Source organism: Podarcis liolepis (assembly GCF_965112155.1).
Source record: "Podarcis liolepis genome assembly, chromosome: 5".
NCBI classification, from domain to species: Eukaryota; Metazoa; Chordata; class Lepidosauria; order Squamata; family Lacertidae; genus Podarcis; species Podarcis liolepis.
In genome coordinates this window covers 59,559,160-59,585,558 of record NC_139556.1, presented here as the reverse complement: position 1 = coordinate 59,585,558, position 26,399 = coordinate 59,559,160, and the positions used below count along the sequence as shown (strand labels likewise).

At 45.2% G+C, this 26,399-nt stretch overlaps 2 protein-coding genes and 1 long non-coding RNA gene across 7 annotated transcripts in view; 1 reads left to right on the top strand and 2 right to left on the bottom strand.

Moving 5' to 3' along the window:
• Positions 1-2,255, bottom strand: part of SFXN3 (sideroflexin 3) — a gene marked incomplete at its 3' end in the record, with an annotated part of 174,596 nt that extends 172,341 nt beyond the window's left edge. Inside the window, exon 1 of the mRNA XM_083505154.1 lies at positions 2,252-2,255. The remainder of the gene's footprint in view (positions 1-2,251) is intronic.
• Positions 1-26,399, bottom strand: part of SEMA4G (semaphorin 4G) — a 97,889-nt gene that overhangs the window by 8,751 nt on the left and 62,739 nt on the right. For all 5 annotated transcript variants that reach the window (XM_083505138.1, XM_083505140.1, XM_083505136.1 and 2 more), the window contains 7 exons: positions 17,684-17,832; positions 16,485-16,547; positions 16,256-16,354; positions 9,196-9,289; positions 8,443-8,556; positions 7,904-8,070; positions 3,853-4,022 (listed from right to left, as the gene is read on the bottom strand). In XM_083505138.1, coding sequence (XP_083361264.1) covers positions 3,853-4,022; positions 7,904-8,070; positions 8,443-8,556; positions 9,196-9,289; positions 16,256-16,354; positions 16,485-16,547; positions 17,684-17,832 — 856 coding nt within the window. The remainder of the gene's footprint in view (positions 1-3,852; positions 4,023-7,903; positions 8,071-8,442; positions 8,557-9,195; positions 9,290-16,255; positions 16,355-16,484; positions 16,548-17,683; positions 17,833-26,399) is intronic.
• On the top strand, positions 23,089-25,293 carry LOC310707778. Its single transcript, XR_014526731.1, has 2 exons — positions 23,089-23,357; positions 24,515-25,293. It is a non-coding gene; the product is annotated as an uncharacterized lncRNA (long non-coding RNA).

The window sequence follows — 26,399 nt, the reverse complement described above, 5'->3', positions numbered from 1 at the left end:
CAGCACCTAGGACTTGCCAATCGTCAGGTCGGCGGTTCGAATCCCCGTGGCGGGGTGCGCTCCCATTGCTCGGTCCCAGCGCCTGCCAACCTAGCAGTTCGAAAGCACCCCCGGGTGCAAGTAGATAAATAGGGACCGCTTACTAGCGGGAAGGTAAACAGCGTTTCCGTGTGTTGCGCTGGCTCGCCAGATGCAGCTTGTCACGATGGCCACGTGACCCAGAAGTGTCTTCGGACAGCGCTGGCCCCCGGCCTCTTAAGCGAGATGGGCGCGCAACCCCAGAGTCGGTCACGACTGGCCCATACGGGCAGGGGTACCTTTACCTTTTACCTTAAGATTGGATAAAACCTGGCCCATGACGCAGGGAACATTTGGATAAAACCTGGCCCTTCTCTGCAGGGAACATTTCTTGTTTCAGGGACAGGCAGTAGCCTTTTTTTAAAAAAGAAAAGGCCACAAGATCAGCTGCAAAATCTATCTTGGCTATGGAGAGTTAGGTCATGACTACAGGGTTCTTAAGTCTAGCAGTTAGCAGCAGTTGTTTCTACCAGTAAGGCAGCATTCTAGCAACCTTTTTCTCAAGCAGTTGGCTGCCTATGCACTGCCCCTTTATAGGGACTATACCGAGAACTTTCTAATGCAGGGGTAGACAACCCAAGGCCTGTGGGCTGGATGCGGCCCAATCGCCTTCTCAATCTGGCCTGCGGACGTTCCGGGAATCAGCGTGTTTTTACATGAGTAGAATGTGTCCTTTTATTTAAAATGCATCTCTGGGTTATTTGTGGGGCATAGGAATTCGTTCATCCTTTTTTTTCAAAATATAGTCTGGCCCACCACATGGTCTGAGGGACGATGGACTGGCCCACTGCTGAAAAATGTTGCTGACCCCTGCTCTAATGTTTTGGCAGAATGTGGGTGGAGCCAGACTAGCAGCCTTTGGTAAAGGAGAACAAAAGAAACAATTCAGTAGCTGAGAAACATGCATATGTAAAAGTTTTAAAATATTTTACACATTTATATTAAAAGTAATTGAACAAGTTATTTTAAAAAGCAGGAGCAGCTGCTGGTACAAACAGTTCTTATATACCTCACTATAGATCTGGAGTGTCCAGATGCACAAGAGGATGGGGCTCCTGTAAGTTTAATGGTTGTATGGAAGAGGGAGTTTCAGCAGCTACACCTCCTGAATTTCCCTCTTCTACTCAACAGTTAAAAGTGCAGTTGCTCTGTCCTCCTGTGCATCTAGCCAGCTGATATGCAAGGCACTGTCATCCACTACCCAAGACTCCACTTGCCTCTGAGAACCTTTGCTTGAGGCAGCCATAACTCATCAAGAAGCTTTGGTGCCATAAACCGTGTAAAGGTCTGAGTGACAGGGCAACACCTTTAATCCCTTTCACTCTCTGCTGCCAGGCGGAGCTTGGAAGAGTAATCAGTCCCTGCACCAAGATGGCTCACTTGAGTTCCCTATGCAGAAGGCTTGTGCAGCTGCTGGAGGGCCAGCAGAATTTTCCCCAGCTATGCTTATGCCTCCCACCCCTTTGTTGGGAGGCTGTATCTGAGCTGCTATTTGAAATTTTCTGCAATGACCCCCAGTGCAGTACTGCTCTGAATCATTATGGGCCCAGCTGCTCAGCACTGCATTGCAGTGGTGCTGCCTGGTACTTGCTACCCCATTGCCACTGTCGGGTAGGTCTGCTGGGGCCTGCCAGCTGGCACTCTGGCCTTTAAAACCTGGAGCCAGTCCTGGTATTCTGCCTGATTCTGTATCTGAACAAGACTCTCTCTCAGAGTCCCTGCCCTCTCTCTGCAGCTGTATCCCCAGCATTGTTTTATTCTCTCTGTAAACCGCCTTGAATATTTTTTTTTAAACAATCTAGTGATGTATACATTTTATGAAATAAATAAATAACAAATAATCACACCTGTCCTTGCTACCACTTACTGGCTATCATTGCGTCTGTCTTCCTGCTATCCCTCCATGAACTTCCAGCCAGTATTTGGAAAATGTTACCTTGCACCTGTGTGGCCTGTCTGCACAAAATATACTGGACTTGGGGAGTCTGGATTCACCATTAGATGGGAAGTCTGCCTGCCCCAGGCATTTTGGAGGTACCATTAAACAACAGCAAATTGCTGTCACAGTAGCAACATTTATATCTTCATTCTCAAACACCAAAATATTTTGGGCCATCTCCAACTGGACTCCTTTATCCCTGTAGTGTTAATTCATGCTGATGCTTGCAAATGCTTGTTTCTCCTGCTGGACTTCTCAGTGCAAAGCCAGGTCTAGATAATAGATTGCGAGTAAGTGGTAGCTTTTGCTTCTCTGACAAATGAGTCAAATGACTTTCTGTCATGAGCAGGATATTCCTGTGTAATCCTGGAGGTTTCCTCATTTCCTGTCATTCTGTGGGGAAGACTGTCAGCCCTGCAAAGCCCCCTGGTTTTCCTTCATCGTCACATAATAACAACAACCAGCTGCCCCAGTTCTGTCTCTTTAACCATTCCCCTGACATCCCCGAAAAGGCCACGTGCAAAATACCCTGTACGTTCTCAATAGCCTTTGAGATGTAACGGCCAGTGCTCATTAATAAATGCCTCTGATGTTCAGCTCCCCTCTCATGAGGATGGTAGCTCAGTGGGTGCCATCTTGCTGCCAGTGTGAACCTTCCACTTGATAAATGTTACAAGCACAAAGCTACTAATTAGCCGAGGACAACTTGTTAAAATTCATACCACCATTAAAAACTAACAGGAAGTGCAAAAGGCTGGCTATGACTTCAGACTGGGCTCAGTCCACAAACAGTGAAGTCGCACAGCACCTATTGCTGTGGTTAAAATCCACATGGCGAACAGTTTGTCCCTTGCTCCCAATTAAGCCAAAGTGAGCCCTTCCAAAATGCTAAGCTTACTCCCCTTCCCATCCCGCACCACCTCCTGCATATACAGCTATTATTAATCTGTTCTACGGATGCTCACCAATAGGACTTTTGTCTCACAAAGTGCTCAAAGTGTCCCATCTGTTCCTTGCCCTCAGCAAGAAACGCTCAGGCAAACTGAATCACTCACAAGTGCCAAAATACTTACAAGGGCAAGGAGGATTTTACTGGCAACCAAACTGAAAGCCTCCATCCACCATCACACCACTGACTGGAGCTCAGGTGGGATGAAAGCATCAGTGGACCCTGTCCAGCTTAAAAGCACAGGCAGGCCAGCCTTGGAAATAGAGGGGCAAGCCTCCTGCCTCACTCAGAAGCAGAGGGCAAAAATATCTGAGAAAATAGCAGGTGGTACTGGCAGAGCCAATGCAGTCTAAGCAGCTGAAAGCCTCTTTACTCTGAGGACCAACTGACAATGGCCTTCTTTCCATTCAATGCAAGTTGACTTTCCTTTGGTGTCTTTTATGAGGCTTTGAACAGTGTGGCATATGTTTGGATTGTGCCACAACAGGCACTGAGGTGGGGTGAATCCATACCTGTTGCCTTGGAATACAGAGACTGAACCAATTTGCCCAAGTGAATGCAGATGCTCCCTGGAATGCTGAAATGTGCAAGGCCAGGTTCCCTTGCTTGAACAGCCTATCTGCTTTGTTTGTGTCCTGCACCATACTGCAAGTCAAGTTCTGCAATGCAGCAGGCAGGAGATTGAGAACCACATTTGGTACTCAAGGGTACTGTGACACGTCCTGGCTGTGTTCTGTACCATTACCTAATAATCCCTAGCATTTTGTTCGTCTTTTTTGCTGGTGGCAGCACATGGAACTTGTGTAATTCAACGGACTCCATGTATCTTTTCGGAACGGTTACAGTTCCTTGAGTACCCAACACGCAGTTAGCATGCTTGGCTTACCACTGTGCTGATAAAGTGAATGTTGCATAGAAGACGGTGCTCCTCCAGTCGCCACCATCCAGACTGAAAACATCCTTCAGTACCTCATAGTAAGGAACATAGCAGGCCAACCTTGCTTTCATGAAGGATGTCCATTTCCTCTGGAGAATCTTCTTGCCACCGATATCATTCTGGCATGCAGAAAAAGAAAGAGAGGCAGAGGCTAAAGCCAAGTCCCAATTCAGTTTCTATCTGTTAGGCAAAGCCAAGCACAAGGCCAACTCTGATTCCAATACAATGGAAAGGTCCCATTTGTACAGTTTCACCATGCATGAAAACTCCAAGGACAGTGTAGGAGGGAAGCACAAATGAGCAATCAATAGTTTTGTGGCTCCTTGAAGACCAACTATTTTATTATGGCACAAGTTTTCATGGACTATGTTCGGCTTCATATATTTTATGAAGCGGATTATAGGTCCACAAAAGCTTATGTCATAATAAACGTGTTTGTCTTTGATGTGCCTCAAGGCTCTTTGTTGGTTTTGCTGCAAGAGGTCTACCCTGTGGAAACTGTGGGCATAAACAAGGGGAATTCTATATGTGAACAGAACGTTCTGCACTAATGTTGGTTTGCTCCAAGCTGGGACCAAGGTCTTCTAGGATGGCTCCAACTCATCTTCAGTTGGAGCTTTACTGAAACAGATCAGCAGCTTCTAAACATTTACATCAAAATCATTTAAATACACAACACTTGGGAAACTACGTGGGTCTGCTTATGGCGTCTGAAAACAACCGCCTATTAACAAACCAGGATTAACAACTTAGTTCACTCTAGGAAAGGCTCAATACTTTTTCAAAATTACTGTAAAACGAGCCCCCTGAACATCTCTCAGTGCTATAATAGGGTAACTAATCTGGGCTGATCTTTCTGAAAGCAAGTGTTTCTGCCTCCCTGTGAGTCAAACACAGCAAGACCAGTGTTTGGAGGAGGATTGTGAGAGGCTTGATCACCCCTCCCCCCTGTAGTGACAAAACCCAGCAATCAGAGCACAATGCCAAGGGGAGCTTGTGTATTCCGGATAAGACTGTTCTCGTTCCAAGATGCAACTGAAGCCTCAGGCCCTGGAGAAAACAAGCAACACCTGATGCCAAAGACACAGGGCTCTGGGTGTAATGGCGCACATCCCTTTCACAAACGGTTGGCGCTAATCTCCCTTGTTGCTTTGTTTCTGTTCGTAAGAACCTGGTTTCCAATTTGATTGTACATAGCTTTAACATCCTGCTGCTGACTCTTGTTTCTGCCTCCCTCCCAGCGCTTTCTCCCTGGGAACATACTTATGTGCAGTAATCAAATAGCCTCTTAACCTTGTGATCAGGCACACATCTCAAGCTCCTTAAATCTCTCGTGGCCAAGCTCACTCTCCCATTCCTCTCTCTCTCTCCCTGCCTGCCTGCCTGCTCCAATTTGCTGCTGCTGCTGCTGCCCTGGTTACAAGGACTGAGGTATAACCAGCCAAGGTGACTGATGCATAAATTCAGAGCCACAAGCAGAGTGCTGGATGCTCCCGGGGCCCAGAACCATCTGTCAGAACAGCTGAAAGATGGATCCCATGCAGCCTTGTTGACTCTGCCCTGCCCTCACTTAGATGCACTTGGAATACTCTGGCTTTCAAGCCACCGAGGCTTGCAGTCGTAAGAGGTTGGAGGGGTGGGCAGCATAGCCTCCTTGGGAATGTGTGTTTCACTGCAAAGCCCTGAGCAGAGCTGGCAGCACCCAGAGGAGACCCAGTGGAAGGACTTCTGCTTTGACAAGCCTCTCTCTCAAAAACCTCGTGAGCACCAACTCCAGTGCTAACTGCCGCAGTCACTAGAGTGATAGGGCTCATTCTGGGGCCAAGGGCACCTTGCCATGAGCACAGACAGAAGCCTGTATCACCTCTATCTGAGCTATTTGTGCTTTGGCATCACATGCAGAAGAGATTCAGTGCTCGTCCTTGCAGTATACTGCAGTTGGTTTGGTTAGCCCTTTTCATTTATCACATTTGCATCCCCCCCCCCAGCCTGCCACCACCCTCAAGGCAAGGGCAAAACTAGGTTTTCTTTCACCCGGGTTTAAGACCTAGTTTGGCACTCCCCGCGTGCATTTGTGTACACACACACAGAGTCTGAGATCCTCAATGGTGACCCTCTGGAGGTTTCACCCAGGATAAAAAATCTAGCTAGCCTCCCTCCCCCTGGAGCTACAGCTCTTCTCAAGGAGTGCCCAAGGGACCATCTGACATTTTCCTTGCAATAGCCCTGTGAGATAGGCCAGGTTCAGAGTTAGGGACTCTAGAGTTTTCTGGCTGAGCAGACCTAGGTTTTCTATCCCAAGCATATGTGTTTCCCCCTAAGTCCCACTGAACTTGGTGAGGCTTATTTCTGGGTAAACATATTGGGGTTGCTGTATTTTGAAGAGAGAGGGGGGAAAGACACATTTGCTGACTTCTACTTTTACCTATGGATCACTATGACCACTCTACCCATGAAAAAGAGGACGTGTCCTGGAAAAAGAGGACATATGGCAACCCTAGTTAGGATCATACTGCAAATCTCCCTGGTCCAAACTCAGCCCTCTGTACAACACTGTCTCGTCCTTTCATTTTGGATGCTTTGTGGCACCTAAGCACCAGTAGTTAGTTTTGCTACAGCAGTGAACAACACAAAGGGGCTGTAAAGGGGTTTTAGCCATGGACACTACCCATCTCAAGAGACGCAACAGGGTAATCAGGATAGAACAGTAATAGGCTAACAGGGATAATCATGGTTATATTTGCCACAGATAAAACTTGTGAATAAGGCTTTGCAATCTAGAACTTGAGCAATAAAGGGCTTGGCAGCGTGCAAAGGGAATCTACCGGTGGCTGAAGCAAAGCACCAGGTCCATGCAGGGCTAAAGCTGAGGCTCAAGCCTCCACAGCTACATACTGGGCTGCATGGCTGACCAAACTGCACTTCAGCCTGCACCTCTCAAGTTGCTCTGTGCATTGCACCCCATCAGGATCTTGCTTAAGAAGTGGCCCTGCTCCCTTTAGTCAAATATTCAACTCTAGTTTTAACTGAAGATACACACCAGGCCTGAGCATCACCTGCCAGCATATGCAGCATTCAGGTGAAAAAGCAAGCTGCATCTGCTGAATTTCTCTCTTGCGCACAACTATTAAATGTGCAGGAGCCATCTGGTCACCCTACCAGGAAAAAGGGCCTTTGGGTCTTCATTCATTCATTCATAACTTGGATGAGTTACTACCTCTCCCTATAGCCTTTCTTGGGGTGACTGATTCATATATATGAGTTGCCTGAGCCTCTTTATACATAATGTCAGAGATGGGGGGGTGCGTAATTCTGACTCTTAAATATTTAACATTTAAGGTAGTCTGTCCCATGCAAGGTTGGCTCTATGCTCAAGATCCTCAGGTGCCATTATCTAATGTTTGGGCACTTGGGCAGCCAAGCACCTGGGGTTTTTCTAGTGTTGCTTGATGATACTTATCTGCATAGCCTAGCTCTTTTTCTTTGAATGTAAAAAGTCAGCCATGTGTCCCTAAAGGTCCAGTGTATAAACACCACTTCAAAAGTAATGTTTTTGTTTGACCTTTCTGAACTGTTATTTTTTTAAAAGACTGGAAATGACTTGTTTAAAAAAATGTTTAGATTTCTATATTGCCAGGCCATGGGGAAGAAGAAGAAGACGGGGGGGGGGGGACACCAACATATACTTTTGCAAGGGATAAAGCTGTCAAAATAGAACAGGGAGAAACAGCTGGGGGGAAAACCCTTGCCTAGGACTACATCCTTGATGCAAAGCTTACCCCCACAATTCCTTTTAACCCAAGATAGCAGGATGTCCTGCAAGAGATCTTCCATGACACATCTCATTTGACTCCGTAACTATAGGGCTTAGAGGGGCATTTTTAAATGAGGAGAAAGAGTCTCCCCACTACCACCAAGCACTTCTAGATAAAATTCTGAATTAATCCTCCTGGTGCCCTTCAGCACACTCAAGCTTTTTCCAACACACCAGTCTCTTTACCTTGCACACTCGAGCCACCCTGGCTACTCTGGGCACTTGTGCCTTGTCAAATACAGAAGTGCTCTCCTCTCCTGCTCTCTCGGTGAAGAAGTAGTAGATCTTGTCATCATCGCCCACAGGGTTGCGCACACTCTCCCTGACCAGCACAGAGGCCACAAACTCAGCATCTGAAAACACCAAGGAAAGAGGGAAAGGGTTGGCACAATATTTAGAGGAGAGCTACCAAAGGAGGCACTAAATGGTGTCACTAGATGGTGAGCTACCAAAGGAGGCACACAGCAACTCTAAATGATCTCAAGCCTGGGTGTCATGGTGATGGGATAAGCAATAGAGAGGAGAACCAGGAACAAACTGGGTTCAGATCTATCCAGGAGTCAGTTAGGCTCCTTTCTGCAGTGGAATAGGACACGCTCTGGCTTCAGAGTTGGGAAGAGTACCACCACTACCTAGGGCCTTACAAACACAAGACTCCCTCCACCTCCAGTGTGGGAAGAGACAAGAGATCCCAGAGGTACTGCTCTGGGATTAGTGGGGCTTACCATTCAACCAGTGCAAGGGGGATTCTTCAGTCTTCAGAATCCGCTGATGCCTGTTGCGTCGGATGTCTGGCAGGCTGCGGAATTCGTAGCGCGTCGCCGTATATAAACTGCCATCTGCGAGACAATGCAGGAAAAGTAGTAAGGAAAGGCCAGTTTTCTGAATGGTTTTGCTCACGGATGTGTCTGATCAATATCCCTCTAACAAAGCTTGGCCCGAAAGGCTTCTTTCCTTGTTAAGCTAACCCTTCTGCACCTGCTCTAAGCAGGAAGAGCACACCCTTGATAACAACCACACACCCGCTCCCGAGATTTATTGACTGGCCATTGTGTGTGCCGGTGCATAATAACTCCCTTACAGAGCTAGGCACCAAGAGAGCATTCGAGGAATAACCAGAGCATCACCTACCCATGACTTCCCTGTCATTTTGTAATGCAGCAGCACCTGGTTGGTTTATGACTCCGGCCACATTTAGAGTGGAAGAGAAGCAGCCGCACCATGTGGCTAGCGAGGCCGAGGTGCTGCACAGGCAGGGTGATTACAGCTGCTCTGACATCAAAAAGACCAAGGAAACTTAAGTGCTGTAAGGGATGGGGGAGATGGAGATGCAGTGGGCCCTCAGGTGATGGATGACGAGCGAGCATGGCCTTCCACTGGGGCACCACACCCCCACTCAAAGGAGGCACTGCCTGCTCTTCCCACTCCAGATGGATTCCAAGCCGAACTGTTATATGGAGGAGAAAGCACGTACATACCCACAATGAGACCTGTGTAGCCCCGGGCAGGGTCGTAAGGGCATTTTTCCTTCCCTTCCTCAAAGTGAGAGGGCAGTGTGAACTTGTTGGTATCCTGCAGAACACAAAGAGAAGAAACAGATCAACCTCTGGGCAGGGGATCACAGGGTTTGTTTGCATCCATTAAAGTAATCAATTCCTCTGATGATCCTGAAGACCAAAGGCCTCCGCTTGGAAACAAACAAGTAGGACAGTTCTTTCAGAGGGAAGAGAAGAGACAGGTCTTCAGGGCCCGTTAGATCCTGCTCTCCAAAGGTAAAGCCACTTCCGGGCCTGCCCCAGGAGGTGGGGTTGCGGGCATCACGCCCTTCCCCACGTGAGCGGGGGCTGGTTTCAGCCCCCGCGAGAGCAGGGGAATCCCGGCCAGCCACGCCTCCCGGCCAGCCAATCGGCTGGCTGGAGGGGGCGTGGCCTGCCCTATTTAGGGCCGGAGCGGAGGGGGCTCGCCCTCTCTTCTCCGGCTAGCCCCACGTTAATGGTGGTCCGTTAAAGGACTCCGGGGGGCGTGGCCCTGTCCGAAGCCTATGGAGGTGTGGGCCAAAGGCACGCCCCAGAGCGGTGACCCGGGGGAGCTCCTAGTCGACGTGCCTCGGTGGGAGACTCCCCCGATCAGTGTTAACCCTTCACCGTGTCTCCAGCAAATGGGCTGGAGCCGGATAGTCGTTAGGACCAATGCCTAAGCCAATGCCTCTCATTCCTGAATTCAATAAAGTTGTGGCCTAATTCGCCCAATTAACCTTGGTGTCTCATGTGTTTATTTATCTTGGTGGGGGGCAGGAACTCGCCACGCAACAATGGAATGCTTTTTGTGGCAAAGACTCTCATTCCTTCACAACCCTCATTGCCCAAGAGTCTCCCACTGAGCTAAAGTTCCAGTAGTGCTGATTGCTAGGTCTAGGCCACCTCCACACCGTACGTTTAAAAGCACAGTTGTTTTTTCTCAGCACTTAGTTGACGATTCCACAGTAATCTTCAGCAGCTTGTCATACAGGTTGGTGGTATTATGCCCAATGTTCAGATGAGAGGTCAAGGTTCAGAGAACAACGGCTTAGCTCAGATGAGCCAACAAATTCAAGGATGAGCTGAGATGTGAATCAGGGACTGCCAGCTCATTACTCATGCTCTGGGCATTACAACTTGTTGCCATTTTTATATCATTATCTTCACAACAATCTCTGGAGATCACCCACTGGGCTGCCACAGTCATGGAAGTTCAAGGCTTAGCACAGATCTAAAACCAACATCTGCCACTTCCAAAACTTAAAGCTGTGCTCTGCATCACACTGATTTAGAAACCTGCATGAGTACCATCACAATGTACGCAACAGAATCTGGATGTTTGGTGAAATATTTATTTATATGCCACCTTTCCACAGTGAGCTGTGTCCAAAGTGGCTTACCACAAATACACACTTATCTTAATTCAAAGCATTGAGGTGGTGATAAACTGTGTCCAGTTACTTCAGTTTCTATTTTGGGCAATCAAACCATCCAATTCTCCACTAAGAATATAAACAGTCCTTTGTTTTATGTGTGCTTCTTTCATGTTTGATTCCTCCCCACACCCCATCCCATTTAAGCTGGTGTCAGTGAAGGAAGTGTGTTTACACTGAAATGCAAACACTGATGAGAATGCATCATAGCTTTATTCAAACTTCATGGAAATGTTTTCAGTGATCTCTGCCTTTCCTTTCCTAAAATAACTTCAGTAACTCCCTCTGATTATAAAAGGAATCCAAATACCAAGCGCCAAAGAAGAAGCCTGATCCTATGTACGCTTGTTCAGATTTAAAGTCTTGATATCTATGTGACTAATGGAGCAAGTTAAGTGTGCATGTCAGACAACTCCAATTACTGAACCACCAACTGGCTCCCAGGTGCAATCCAAGGCGCTGGTTTTCACCATAAAGCCCTAAATAGATGGGACCAAGGTAACTCAAGCACTGCTGCCTCCCACCTGAACCTGCTCAATTTCACCAGTCTTTGGAGGAGATCCTGTTCAATTTTCCATTTGTAGGGTAGCCCTCTGTTGTACAAAACAAGCCAGGGATCAGGTCCAAATCTTCTTATTTCATTTTTTAGTGATTCAGGAGCTTCAGTCAGTTGGATCTGAACTTTTAGCTAAAAGAAGCAGGACCATTTCTTGGATAGGATTCTGATTAAACTATAATTCTTGACTCTGGGTGTGGTGTGCAGTTCAAAGTGCAAACTAACCTGGGAGAGCAGTTTGTACAAACATGGATCCCAATATATAGACGCTGAACTCTGAGCCTCAGCTTAGCGCTGACCCAAGATAAGGCAGGTGAGCACAGAGAACTTCTTGCCTTTCACCGGTACATGAAGACCTCCAGGTTTTGACAGACTGTGCTTGTGTGTGTTTTAGCATCAGTCTGAATCTGATGTTCAGGCTGTTACTGGGTTTTCTTTCTTTTTGGTCTTCCCACTGGCTTTACATTTTGCTGCTGTTTTGGTTTTCTCTTACGTTGTTTTCTTGTTAGAGTTAATCTTTATTTTATTTTTGCTTCTCTGTTGGTCACCATTTGATATTTTTTGAAAAGCAAGGTAGATAGCAAAAGAGGATTGTGGTTGATTGCAGCATTCCAACAGCAGAGAGTAGCAGAACCTGCTGCTGGCTAACAAATGGCACCTTTTCCTGCTGTTCATAGAATCCATAGATCAGTCAAAAATGCTGGGCTCTTTTCCAAACAACTTATTTCCAGCAGGAGACTAATGCATTGGAGGGTGCTCAGATGAGAGCACCAGGCACTTGTGGAGGGTTTGTTTGTAAAGAAAAGAGCAGGAATGCAGGGAATTCTTTAACAGTTTTGAGAACAGGTATTATAAAGAAAACCCGTGCTCAGGGAGGGGGGGCGGCACAGAGGAAATTATTAAACCATCAGTGATGGATGGTACTGATGGCTTTTTTAAAAAGTGAACAACTCTACTGGCAAAGCAAAGAACAATAAAGAAGAGGTGGGTGAAGGGGCTGCTAAACAGCAAAGTCTGTGAGGGTAGCTATCCTTCAGGAGCCCCTTATAGCCCAATCAGTATCAGAACAGGTAGGCTTTGGGTGTGATTCAGAGATAATGGATATGAAAAGGAGGCAGCTTGCGTGGAAAATGTCTTGGCCAGAGCAGATTTTCAACCCTAACTGATGGATTTAAGCCTTTAGTTAGGCAGAGATGAGGCTAATGCTATCAATGTGTTCTCTTTCAAGCTGCCTGGCTTGCTTTGGAAAGGAGACCTCTGGGACAAGCTTCACAAAGCCCAGCTACTTTGAAGAAGGTATTCAAAGGTCACACATGTATCACAGTTTAAGCTGAGGCTGGGGTAGCGCCACTGTAACTGGTTCTAACCCAAGTGTATTTTACACAGAGAGGCAGGAAGAGAGGCAATTGGGCTGTGAAGCTAAAAATGGCATGCAGAAATGTGGCAAGGCACAAAAATGAGCACAAGATAGATGAGACTGTCCAGGGCAAGCTCTGGATTATAGAAAATGTTATTAAAATAGAAGATGATCCATCTAAATGACTGTTTGAACAGGTGGCAGGTATCTAGAGGCTGCAAATTGAGGGGGGAGGGGGAACAGCATCTTTGTTAGCCAGTATAGACGATTAGTTCAATGAAGGATGTTACCTCCTTGTTTCTATGACTGCTGGGACTCTGGGGAGCAACATGTTTCGAAGAATGAGGGCTGGTGGGACTCTGACATCCTGCATAAACATGCTGAGGAACTAGTACAGAGAGGTTCTCTAGCCAATGTGATCAATCTAAAGGTGGAATGTTCTCTGCAGAACGGCCAAATTAGACTACAGAATCAATCACAATGTTCTTGGTCCAGCATGACCAATAGTTGATGCCACTGGTTTTATAATCTCTCTTCCTGAAAATATGGCCACTCTTTAACTCTGGAAGAGCTAACACTTTATTTCCCAGAGAGATGTTCAATTATCATTTGACAAATTTATCTAAAATATCATGTGTTGGTGTCAATGACAAAAGACTACATACTTGCTTTCGGATCTTTGACCCTAACACTCAAAACATCACAATAATAGCTACCTGCTGCATTATTGGAATTCTAAGGCTGCATCCTTAAATAAATTTACTTAGGAGTGAGCAGCATTGATCTGTACGAGACTTTGTTCTGAGTAAACTTACAAAGGATTGCATTGTTAAGTGTGGAACGAGAATCAATAATTAAATAAAAAATAAACTCTAGGTGAAAAACAATCATTGGCAAAGCCAAACCTGGACATTCTCCTATTGGTGGTTCAGCCCTGGAAAGTGAAATTTCACTAGGCTCCAACAATTAGTTTTGGAACAAAATAGTAAGCCTTAGCTTTTTGACTCTGCTGCTTTAAGCATGATGCAGGAAACACTACTGGGTGGTAGAGGAAAGTTCAAATAAGTCACTTGCAGTACTGGCAACAGAGCAGAGGTATGAGTTTAAAGTCCTCGATCATCAGAATAAAAGTGTTCTGGTGAGTTGCCTAAACTGACAAGGTTCTCCCCACATACATCACTAGTAGGGCGATGTGCCTCAGGTAGGAGGCCTTGCCATCACTGAAAGGGTACAGTTTGCCCCTCTGTTCTTTTTTATTGCTTTCCTTTTATTAATGTCTGTCTTCATAAAATGAGAGGCAAATGCTTGTACACAAATTAACAAACTGCAGACACTTTTTACTAAAGTCCATTCTTGCCCCAAATCCAAAAAAAGGGAGGCAGAAGGAGGAGGTCCGTCATACAGCTCCAAAGCTGTGTGCTTTTGGGTCTGAACATACATAAAGAACCATTTAAAAAAGCTAAAGGATCCCTGACAGTTAAGTCCAGTCACAAACGACTCTGGGGTTGCGGTGCTCCCAAGGCTCAGTGGTTTAGACCACAGCGCTACCCGCGTCCCTAAAGAACCATTAAGGTAAAGGTAAAGGTACCCCTGCCCGTACAGGCCAGTCATGTCTGACTCTAGGGTTGTGTGCTCATCCCGCTCTAGAGGCCGTGAGCTGGCGCCGTCCGAAGACACTTCCGGGCCACGTGGCCGGCGCCGTTCGAAGACACTTCCGGGTCACGTGGCCAGCGTGACGAAGCTGCAGCTGGCGAGCCAGCACCAGCGCAGCACACGGAAACGCCGTTTACCTTCCCGCTATAAAGCGGTCCCTATTTATCTACAGTGGTGCTTCGCAAGACGAAATTAATCCATTCCGCGAGTCTCTTCGTCTTGCGGTTTTTTCATCTTGCGAAGCACGGCTATTAGCGGCTTAGCGGCTATTAACGGCTTAGCAGCTTTAATAAAAAGGAAACAAACTCGCAAGAACTCGCAAGACGTTTCGTCTTGCAAAGCAAGCCCATAGGGAAATTCGTCTTGCGGAACGACTCAAAAAACGGAAAACTCTTTCGTCTTGCGCGTTTTTCGTCTTGCGAGGCATTCGTCTTGCGAGGTACCACTGTACTTGCACTTAAAAGTGCTTTCGAACTGCTAGGTGGGCAGGAGCTGGGACCGAACGACGGGAGCTCACCCCGCCGCGGGGATTCGAACCGCTGACCATATGATCGGCAAGTCCTAGGCACTGAGGTTTTACCCACCCGCGTCCCCAAACCAAAAAACCATTACATTGCAACAAAAACAAATGCTTCAGGAAAGATGGGTTCTGCTAACTGAGAAACAGCTTCATAATAACACCTCCATTATCACCCCAAATTGCCTGCAAAGCTCTTTAAATGGCTTGCTTATCAAAGCTCCTTTGTGTATCCAGCCGCTAGCTTACATTGATGATGATTTTGTATTATATCTCTAGTATGAATGTGTATCTAGTACAAGTGTGTATTCTTACCCTCCCACCAATGAGCTCAGGATGGTGTATACAAGGAGCCCAGGGTGACCTTTAACCCCTCACAACAATGCCACGAGATCATTCATGAACCACATGGCTGAGTAGGGATTTTAACGCTGGGGCAGGAGTCACCTAACCAGCACTATAAGTGGAAGCCCTGCACAAGGACTTCTGCTTGCACAACAGGGCTTTCTCCCCCACCTCCCTCCATGTGCCCCCAATTGACTCTGGGTCAGGAGAACCCCCACAGCAGCACGCAGGGGACGAGGCGGTTGTCATTGGCAAAGCTTGCACAGATGAAACAACTGGAAGAGTGCAATGCAGAATTCCACCCGATTTCCCAGGTTCCAGTCCAATATTCTATCCACTATGCCAAACAGCAGGAAAACATCCCAATGTTAACACATTGAATGTGAATTTAAAGGAATGAAAGAAAGGCATGCTTATGCTTCTCAGGGTCTGCCTATGATGAAAGACAAGTTGCCACCCCCTTCCATGTAGAGAAGCAGAGTCGAATGATAGTTGAATCTTATTTCCAGACTGGCACAGGGCACACACAGTTCTGTCCTCCACAGAGGGGAACATGGGGAAGGGGCTGCTGTCATAGAAATTTGTATGATTATATATTAAAAACTAATATAGAAATTTAATTAATAAATAAATAATCAATGCCCCCACACTAGGCCACCTGAGATGGTTGTCTCATTGCCTAATGGTAGGGTTGGCCATTTCCTTTGGTTCTTTATGCAGACAGTATGTTAGCAAACCCATGGGCAAGGCACCTTAAAGGATCAGTCCAGGTTCTTAGGCTTCCCAGAAATCAACAGCCAGCCTTGGAGAACAAAACACCAGGAAGAGAGAGCCTCCCCACAGACCTCCCTCCTTCTGGCAGGCAGTAGTTCTGGTCTTCATGACCTTTCCGTTCCTTGGCAGGAATTACTGACACAGGAGCCAGGATTTGGGATTGGTTTGTTGTCCTGGATACCTGCCTATAGAGTTCATCTACAACCAGTTCCATGTGCAGAAAAGTTAATCTGAGTGATTTTCAGTTGGTTTCTGACTGGCTAATAATATTGCACAGCTTCTGGAACCAAAGGGCATGGCTGACATCTGCCTGTCAGTCAGTTTCAGTGCAAAGAGGGACTTCCCAACAAGGCAATGGAGTAGATTCTTTTGCTTCTTTTACTCACAATGTATGTGCAGAGCGGGTGGAAGGCATATGTGCCACAGGCATACAGGTGGGTTGTGTTCAGCCGTTGCAAAAGCTTGACATGGTTGTAACACTCTGTCTGTAAAAGAGGAAGGGAGGGTGTCATGTGCACAAGAGTCCTGACAATGGCCTGTTCATCAGCTACAGGCACAAACAGGTCAGAAGCGAAGGAACAGAGACAAAAAGGCAGAGACTTATGGAGCACATACCTTGTTGTTTTTGCCCTTTTTCAGGCAGTCTCCCCGCTTCTCAGGAGAGGCTTCCCAATCAATCTACAAAGTTAAACACAAAGCAGGATCATTATTCACTGGGGCATCCCAGCCCAGGAAATAGTGGTGGAGCGTGACATTAAGAAGCAAGCCCCATGAAACTCACAAGAGCTCTTCAAAGTTCACACTTCGCCTTCCCCCAGAATAAGTGGATTTATTTAAGTGCAAAGTGGGGGAGCGCTGCAGATTTTTGTAGCCCATTTGCTTTTAAAGGTCCTTGGATGAAATGAGAACCTGGCTGTTACAAATACCATAAGGAAGCAGCAGGGAGAAAGGGAGAGGGAAGGAGACCAAAAAAGCAAGTGGTTTTCAGTAGAGGGTGGCTGCTGTTTTCAGTTTTACATGGCTCAAGAGCTCCCTTCCCATTTTGCATAAAAAACAAGGGCACAGAAAAGAAACTGTACTGAGATAAAGGGCCTCAAAGGAGAGTGAACAAATGTTATACCTGGTAAGAGGCACCAGAGACTTCCAGGTACTTTAAAGGACCTTTGTGTACTTCAGCAAGGGGAGCCAATATGGTGCCCTCAAGGTGTTGTTAAACTCTAACTCCCAGCAGCCCCATCCAGTATGACCAATGGTCAAGGATGGTGAGAGCTGTAGTTCAGGAACCCATTGGCTACCAGTGAGGGTTGGCCCCAGCCCATTCCACTAACATGCGAGGCAGACAAAAGGGTCCATATCTGTCTATATCTGTTGTGGAAACTAGATTTGATGACAGAGGCATCCATTTTTAATGAGGAGGCATTTATCAGTTTTTCAGAACAGATTGTTTTCAGTGTATCTCTTGGTGACTCTAATGTAACAAAGGCTGCATGCAGGTATACATTATTCCAGCAGTGAGTCTGCTGTGGAAATGCACTCATCACATATTTTACACATATGCAGTAAGATTCGGGGTGAAATCTAGTCTTCTACTTTAGAGCAGAAATTTGATATGCACAGCACGGATTGGCCATTTGCTGACTCAGTCATGAAGCCATGATCCCTCCCCAATCAAAGCAGATTCTAAAGTTTAAATAAAGAGAAAGCTGTACTTGTTCTTCCTTGAAGGTACAAATGTAGCCCTAAATGGGTTTGGAAACCAAAATTTGCAAAGGGAATTAACTGTGAACATGCCAGTGGGATAAAGCTGCACTTACTGTCCGATGGGAGCCATCAGAAACGTTGCTGGAATTTAAGGAGAATATGGCCCCCCTGGCCCCAACATAAAGAATTCCCTTCTCATCCTCTAGCAGGAGGGTAGTGTAGTTCTGGGCATGGCTGCTAAAACGTCTTGCAGTGGTCAAATCTGGGGAAAGAAACACAGGCTGTTTAAAAAGCAAGACCACAGAGGTTCCTTGGGCACTCCAGATACGCTGGAAGAGGCAGCTGAACTGAAGGCTCACTATTGTGCTGTCCGACATCTGAAAGATGGGAACAGAAAAATGCAAAAGTAAACCAAAATGTGAATCAGGACAGAGTGTGGAAGTTGATCACTTTGAAGGGCCTCCAAAACTGATTTTCAAATATTATCCAATATATGCAGCAACTTTGGAAGGGGGGAAAGCCTTTAAACTTTTCCATGAATCAACATTTAACCCAGAGATTCAAAAGATACAGAGCCTGATCTTCAGCTCAATTACGGTAAATCAGAGCCCTTAAAATGAAGTGCCGACAGAGCCTTCTGCATGCTTAATTGGTGGAAAGTCTTGCTGCATACACTGGGGCTTATCCCCAAGTAAGAATGTGAAGGTTTGTAGCCTTAGTCCCACTACTGACGTCAAGAGGGATATGTAGAGGGATCAGCCCATGTGTTCTAACTTAACTTGTTTGTGCACCAGGTTGATAATGTTCTTCATTGGGCCAGAAAGGAAAAGATATTGTGAAGCCTCTTGTCATGCTGGCAATTCAATTGAAAGCATGGGTGGAGAACACATAGTAATTATTTGAAATAGTGAAGCTGTTTGATATGGCTCTGAGCTGTTGCTTTAGGAGGACGCAGACCTGCAAGGCACCCCAACAGGCAGTACACTTTTAAAAAATATCTCTAGACAGTATACATATCGAAAAGATAGGTACTGTTAAGAACCAGTCCCCTATTAGCATTGCACGCTTCCCCCAGGAGTTCCTTGTCAGATAAGGCAGTTCTCCGTTTTCCCACAGTTCCTGAGGTTGCCATAAGAACATAAGAAAAGCCTGCTGGATCAGGCCAATGACCCATCTAGTACAACATCCCAGTCTCACAGTGGCTGATCAGATGCCTGAAGGCATCAGCATTCCTCCTCCACCCACCGCCTGTGGTTTCTAGCAACTGGCATTCAGAAGCATACTGGAAGATAAGGGAGGCATGACCTGCTACTCGGTGTTTCCTCTCCTCTTCATAGAGAGAGTGGATTTTGTTAGCAGAATGTTACATTTCTCAAACCCAATGCATTTCAAAAATAAGCCAAACAGAATTTTTATAATGCAATAGTTTGAAATTTTAAATGGATTATTACAAAGAAATATATATATACGTACATGATTATGACAAAGGGATATTGTGGGGGCCCCAAAATCTTAAAGCAACATTTAAAGAAACAAACATAACTAACTACCAAAAAGTTGTCAGGTTTGAGGTGCTTTTACAGACTTAACAGCTCATTCCTACGCATGTTGACTCAGAAGTCCCATTGTGTTTAATGGTGCTTACTCCCCTGGGAGTGTATTTAGGGTTGGAGCCTTGAGCTTACTTGGGAGTCAGTCCTAATCAATTCCATGAGCCTTACATTAGGATAAGCTTGACTAGGATCATGCTATTAACCACAAAAACAAATTAAACAGAGGTTCTAGCTAGCTGCTTAATATAAATCCCTCATAAGTTTCAAGTTGTAAATCAAGCTGCCCAAAACTGCACAGCTCTCAATGTTGCCTATGCGGAAGTCATTCCTTTGGCTGGGTCAAAAATTACTGAATGGCTATTCCCTGGATCAACATTATAAATTAATGGATAAAACTGCAAATTGGGCAGTAAATATTTTGAGTACAAGTTCACCTTGCTTAAATTGGGAGTATTCCTAACTGGCCAAAACCTATTTACAGTACTAGCTTTCTTTTTAAAAAATAATATTTTATTAAAGCTTTTTCATAATACAGTAAGATAGAAGAAACTAAGGAAAACAAAAACAGAAAAAGAAGGATAAAGAGAAAGAGAAAAGAAAATGCAGAGTCCTCTCTCAAAGGTAGTTCTTAATCCTTGTCTCACCCAGGAAGTGGTGGACCCTCTCGCCTCTCACCTGGGAGCTTTCCTTTCTTCTCCCAGTCTTTCACCTGAGGAAGTCTTCCCTTCCCTGCCTCTCACTAAGTATCCTTCCATCAACCATCTACCCCGTGTGTGTGTGTGTGTGTGTGTGTGTGTGTGTGTGTGTGTAATCTTTAGACACCAATAATACCCTAGATCAGGGGACACCGAAGGGGGGGGAGGGGGGAGAGAAGCTGCACCTTGTAAGCATAGGGACCTTTGCTCAAAAACTAAACTCTAATTTTCCTCCATGTTGATTATGGGCATCCTTACTAGATCTCAATGCCTTCAACATGAATCTTTTTTAAAAAACAACAAAAAAAACCCACTGCTGGCTTTTTGTCATCATTGATCCAGTATCTGCTGCATCTCAAGTTCCCATTAAAACTGTTTTACTGTGAGTGTGATGACATCTGAAACTGCTTTTCATTTGAAAGATTGATTATGCTTATATATCCAGTTCTTACGAACAGCTTCTACTGGTTTCCCATCCGAGGGACACTAGCAATTCTGCAGCCTCGGGTGTTCCCAGGCCACTCACTGGGCCCCTGAAGCTGCTCCCTTTTGCATAAGCATGTTTTCTCTCGTGAAGGTGGACTACGAATTCTAAGGTCAATCCTAAGAGGTCTCTCTCTAGCCTTCACAGCCAAAGCAACCCACAAAATAGCAGCACAGCTATCCCTAAGTGGCAGCATAATCCTATGCCTATCTACACAGACGTTAAGTCTGATTGAGTTCTGTGGGATTTACTTCTAGGTAAGTAGGCACAGCATTGCAGCCTAGATGTCTTAGCCAACACTATCTGGTCCCTTAGACCCCAGAAAGCATAGGCATCAAGCTGTCATGTTCTGGGATCCCAGGAGCTGGCCCCAAGTGTAGTCTAAAGCAGGCAAGAACCAAGGTTCAGAGCAGCAAACAAGAACCAAAGATAGGGTTGCCATATTTCAAAAAGTGAAAATCTGGACAGAAACATTGTTGACATATGGCAACCCTACCAAAGAGGCAACTATATAGTCCAGGTAAGGCAGAGTCTTTACATTAGAGTCAAGTGGCTTAAACTAAGGAGCTAGTTCTGAGGCTAAGGTATTAAAAGGCCTGGTGCTCTGAGACTGACCCATAGAGTCAGCTGACTGGATGTCCAGATTAGTGCTGCAGCCTTGAACTCCAGAGTGTCAGGCTCATTAAAGGAATTGAGCAAAGGGGAGCAAGAGGTAAGCTGGAAGCCCTGGTTTCTTTCTCTCTCTCTCTCTCTCTCTCTCTCTCTCTCTCTCTCTCTCTCACACACACACACACACACACACACACACACAACTGGACTTCAGCCTTAACGCTTCCACACCGTGACCTGTTCTGGTTTTTCGTCTCTCTCTCTCTCTGGCTACCTCATGTCCCAAATTCTTCCGTTGTGGGTATCAATCAAGAGTTTGAACAGGGCATGCAGAAGAAATACAGTCCGAAGTTATGCTCTGTGGAACAGTGAAAACTGATTATGGAAGATTCCTTCCAACTTACAAAGCCCATATTTTTCAAGGGGAATTTCAAGTATACCATGGAAATGCATGTTTTCAGGAGCCGAAGTGTGTGGGCGAGTGAATGAAAGGGAAGGTGGATAAACTGAATCAGTATCTGACTGCTTGAGAATGCGAGTCCTCATTCCCTATGGGAGCACTGAAGGAAGCAGAAAACCATATATAAATATACCGAGGCAAACCGTAATACACCCAGAGGAATTTAACCCTAGCCTTGTCCAAGCTGCAGTGAAAAACCAATTGAATTTCCTCCAGTTGTTATTAGAGCACCACGTTTTTATAGCAAAAGCGCCCCTTTCAGACAAGTGCCTAAACTCCTACTGAAAACTGATCAATATTGTGTTCCAACCCTTCATATATAGCCTGCTATTAAGTGAAAATGAGAAAGGGGCACATCCACACCATACATTCACAGCACATGGCTTCCCCAAAGCATCTTGGGAATTGTAGTTTGCACCTCACAGAGCTCCAGCCCCCTGCACTACACTTCTCAGGGAGTCTTTGGAGGAAGTCATGAGCTGTAAATGTCTGGTGTGGACACAAGTAGAAACTGTGAGCAAATAGTGTTATATACTTTGCCTCATAACATGTAAGAAAATGCTTCCATACATTCATACAGCCATATCCAGTCATGTCTTCTTCCACACAATCACACTGAGCTAAAGGAGGTAAGACTTGCTTTCCAAACCACAGTCCCTTGAGGGAAGTCAGGGACAAACCAACAATCTTGATTGGGACACAAATGCCTGAGGCAGATAGCTGCCTTGATAGTAAGTGCTATTTATATCCCTTACCTAGAACTGCTCAGGCTGAGTCACCAGAAGGCCAGTTCTGAGCAGGGATGGCAGGCTGGGAGACAGTTTGAGGTCAGGCAGCGAGTCCTGAGCCCTCCCGCTTTCACAACCATCATTTCCCCTCCCCACTCCTGGTCATTTAAATGCCTGTGGCAGAAGAAGGTGAAAGGCACTTCTGGTTTATCGGTGTTTTCTCTCCCTTGCAAAATACCAGTGTTTGCTCCTGATTACTAACTAGGCTGCTGTAAAAAGAAGTCACAGCTGTTTGGAGGTTAGAAGGTACTATGTCAAAATAAGAATAATACCACTCAAAATTCAGCTCAGTTGGAGAGGTGCAGCTGGAAAATTGTGTTTATTGTTGTTTATGATACGAGTGTAGTAAAAATCTGCGAGGGATCACAGGAGCGTGACAATGACAATGCTGTTAGAATGCAAGATCTGCAAGAAGAAAGTGACAGAAATTGAGCATTTTTTTAAAAAAATGAAACCCAATTAACATGCAATAACAAGGAGCCAAAGAATCTTATTTGCTGGTTCACATCTGCATAGACATAATTTAATTCTTTCTGTCAATTGATGACTTGCAACCAAATATGTGAACTGATCCCCTTTGAAAACTTCCATATTTAAGTACTATCTGGGATGGCTCATTCACATATCTTCATCATCAAATGACACATGTACACATGTGAACTGGCCCTTTGATTTTGGTTGGTTTATTACACAAACTTTACTTTTTGTGTGATCTGATTCATAACCTGGGAGGGAAGGGAGCTCAGCAGGAGAAAACAATGTCTTCCAAAAGTCATCTTGATGCAAAGCATGGGCTTGTGAGCTCCACTTCTTAGCATCATTCTTCTATGTGCCAATATGTTAACAAAGGGTATGCCCCACCCCGCTCCAATACATTTTGCTGAACTATTTCAGCACTGGTAGAAAGAATTCTTAGCATATGCTGGAAACTGAAAGCAACAGGAGGAGAGGATGAGTATTTGAGCAAAAAATAGCAAATTGTAACAGATACCACTGAAATATTTGCATTTTCATTCTATACACTATATTCTAGTTTCTTCCTGTTAGTCAGCAAACTTTGTCAATCTGTGTCTGCAACTGTTATCTGGAACCTGTAACTTGAACCCACCCCACCCTTTGGCTTTGGAAGCCTTATCAGAAGCTGCTGCAGGAGAGGGACTGTGAGCAACATTATGAGAGGAGTGCTTCTAGGACTAAGGTGAACCCGTGAAACTCCCTTCTTACTTTTTCTATTGGATGCAGCATGTTGTTTAAGCAATCTTGTTATATTGATAGTATTGAAATGTGGTGTTTTGTATGTTTTTGTTTTGCCATGTTATTCCATCCCATTCCAGGGGTGGAGCTCACTGACCCTCCAGATGTTGTTAGATCTCAACTCCCAACAGCCCCGATCATCACGGCCAATAAGCAGGAATGATGGGAGCTGTAGTCCAGCAACACCCCCGTAGTCCAGTTTGCCACCCCCTGTGTGGACTGAAATGCAACCGTGCTCCCAATTATTCAAACTGTGTGATGTTTCAGCCATGTAATCCTAAAGCAGTTCAGGGCCATGTAACTGCAGCTGACCCCTCTTATCTGATGAGTCAGGTGTTTACCACAAAAGGAATTCACAATAGATAAGATTCCACCAGTGTCTTAGTAGTGTTGGTGTGACTCTGGCTTATGTACAGATTTGTACAATTGTACACGCCCATACTTTTCTCTGTGTATAACTGTACCACCTGAAATTTAGCATTTCACAAATAAAAAAAGGGGGATATTGGAAAAGGAAAACGTGACCATAGTTCACAGCAGCTTTGAACACCTATTGTTATCAGCATGGGAAGTGTTCAGGGGCAAGATTGATTGATTGATTGATTGATTGATTGATTGATTTGAATTCTATATCGCCATTCATCTGATAATAGGGCAGTTTACATAAAAACACAAAAATATATAGCATAATAAAAAATACACCCCTCCCATTTAAAAGACCATACATATATGAGTTCAATATATGCGTGAATGTGCACAACCAAATCCAGAAATGACCCAAAAATTCACAAAAAGGGGCAGGGTGTTTGCAGGCTTTCTCAATGGTGTTTCAAATATACACGATTCACTGACACACACGATGCCTCAGAAGGTAGCCTGCACCTGTAATTTATTTAAACCATATAGATCAGGATTGCAGAACCTATGGTCCTGTAGATGTTGTTGAGCTATATCTTCCATCATCCATGATCACAGATTATGCTGGCTGCAGCTGATGGGAGTTGGAATCCAATAACATCTGGAGGACCACAGATCCTGAGTGATATGTACCCTTTGTGCTACATCATAGACCATACACTGACACAATTTCCCTTATTACAGGTAATACTCAGTAGATGAAGGAATGAATGTGTGTGCAACGTGGACCTGGCCAGCTTGACATGAATCATATACACAGCAAGCAATGACCTCAACTATACAGCAAGGGCAGGCATAACCTAAACTGCCATAGAAAGTATATTTATAAATACTTCCATCACTTCTTGGAAAAAGATGATTTTGCAGAAAGAAAAATGGAGCTTGAGATGTATGGACATGTCTCTAGTTTGTCCTATCAACAGAATGGGCAATTTTCCCAAAAGGTACAGTGGTACCTAGGGTTACAGATGCTTCAGGTTACATACACTTCAGGTTACAGACTCCGCTAACCCAGAAATAGAACCTCGGGTTAAGAACTTTGCTTCAGGATGAGAGCAGAAATCGTGTTCTGGCAGCGCAGCAGCAGCGGGAGGCCCATTAGCTAAAGTGGTACCTCAGGTTAAGAACAGTTTCATGTTCAGAACGGACCTCTGGAATGAATTAAGATCTTAACCCGAGGTACCACTGTAGATGATTGGGAGGGCGGGGGAGAGAGAGAGAGATTCGGAACACTCTGAGCTCATCCTGGAACTTTATGCAAACAATCATTTTATTCAAATGGTATACAACTTATGAAAAACCAGCTCTGTTGATGTGCATGAACAATGGCAGTGACATTGTACATGAATGAGGCACGAGACAGGGAAGGCAGACCAATCACTTCAAATTGTAAGGTGTTTGCAGAGTTATAAGCCTTAATGACTAAACCTGCCTACGTAGAGCAAATAAATTCCCTGAGCAAAGCTTAAATGTTGGAGTCACCTTCTTGGTGTTGCGGCAGCCCTACCTTGAGGGGGATCAGATCGGTGACAGATGGCAGGTACCTGCCTTTGAAGTGTCATTGCTGTGCCAAAATGCAGAACTGCAGGGTGAGCCACAGCCTCCCTACCTCTGAGAGAGAGTTAGCTCCAGCTTTGAGGGAGAATGTGATAGCCCCCCCCCCACCTGTGCTGCCACGAGGAAAGGTGACACTCAAATCGCTTTGCAAGTGGGAAGCGTTCTGCTGGATGCCCTTTCCAGCCTGTTTTTCAGTCATTTCACACAGTTCTCCTTTCCAAGGTTGCCTGAACTGATCAAATCTGTAGCCGGTCCGGATCATCAGTTCCAGGACTCTGCAAGACACTCAGGTTGTTAATATTCTTTGAAGGACTTTGTATGTACATAAAGGAGCCCCTCGCAAGAATAGCAGGGTTTTCTAGGAAAATAATCTCCCACTTCTAGGGAGAACAGAAAACCGCACAGACTGCATGGGGTCAGTGCTGATTAGAGTTCACACCTGAGGGTCAGGATCGGCCCCACAATGAGCATTTGACAGGCAACATTTGTATGGGCATCAGAAAATCTGTACCGAATATACATGCCTGGAAGCATAATGAATAACACTACGCATGTACACAGAGAGAATTGCATTTGCTTTGATAACCTTGATTAACTTGTGGGATTTTGCATATTAGTATCTTTCCTACAGAGAACCAGGAACAGCCACACTGTTGCTGCAACTGTAATATTTATTTATTTATTTATGAATGAATAAAGATTTAAATTGCTAATATGAAATTATTTATAAACAGCAGAAGAGCTATGTGTCTTACTAAAATGTCACTACAGAAGCAGTCTTAAAATATCCAGCTTTATTTTAAGGAGAGAAAAAGAATGATGAAAGGCAAATGGTCACATGAAAAGTGGTGGTTTTCCTGTCTCCTGAAGCATCTCCCCAAAAGCTGAACAAACTTTTATGTACCCGGTTTTAGGAAAAACTGATCCAATAGCTTTGCCCTGATTCTGAAAGGGCTTTTTTTTTACAAAGGGTCCAGGCTCAGACATAAATGACATTACATAACAAAGGACA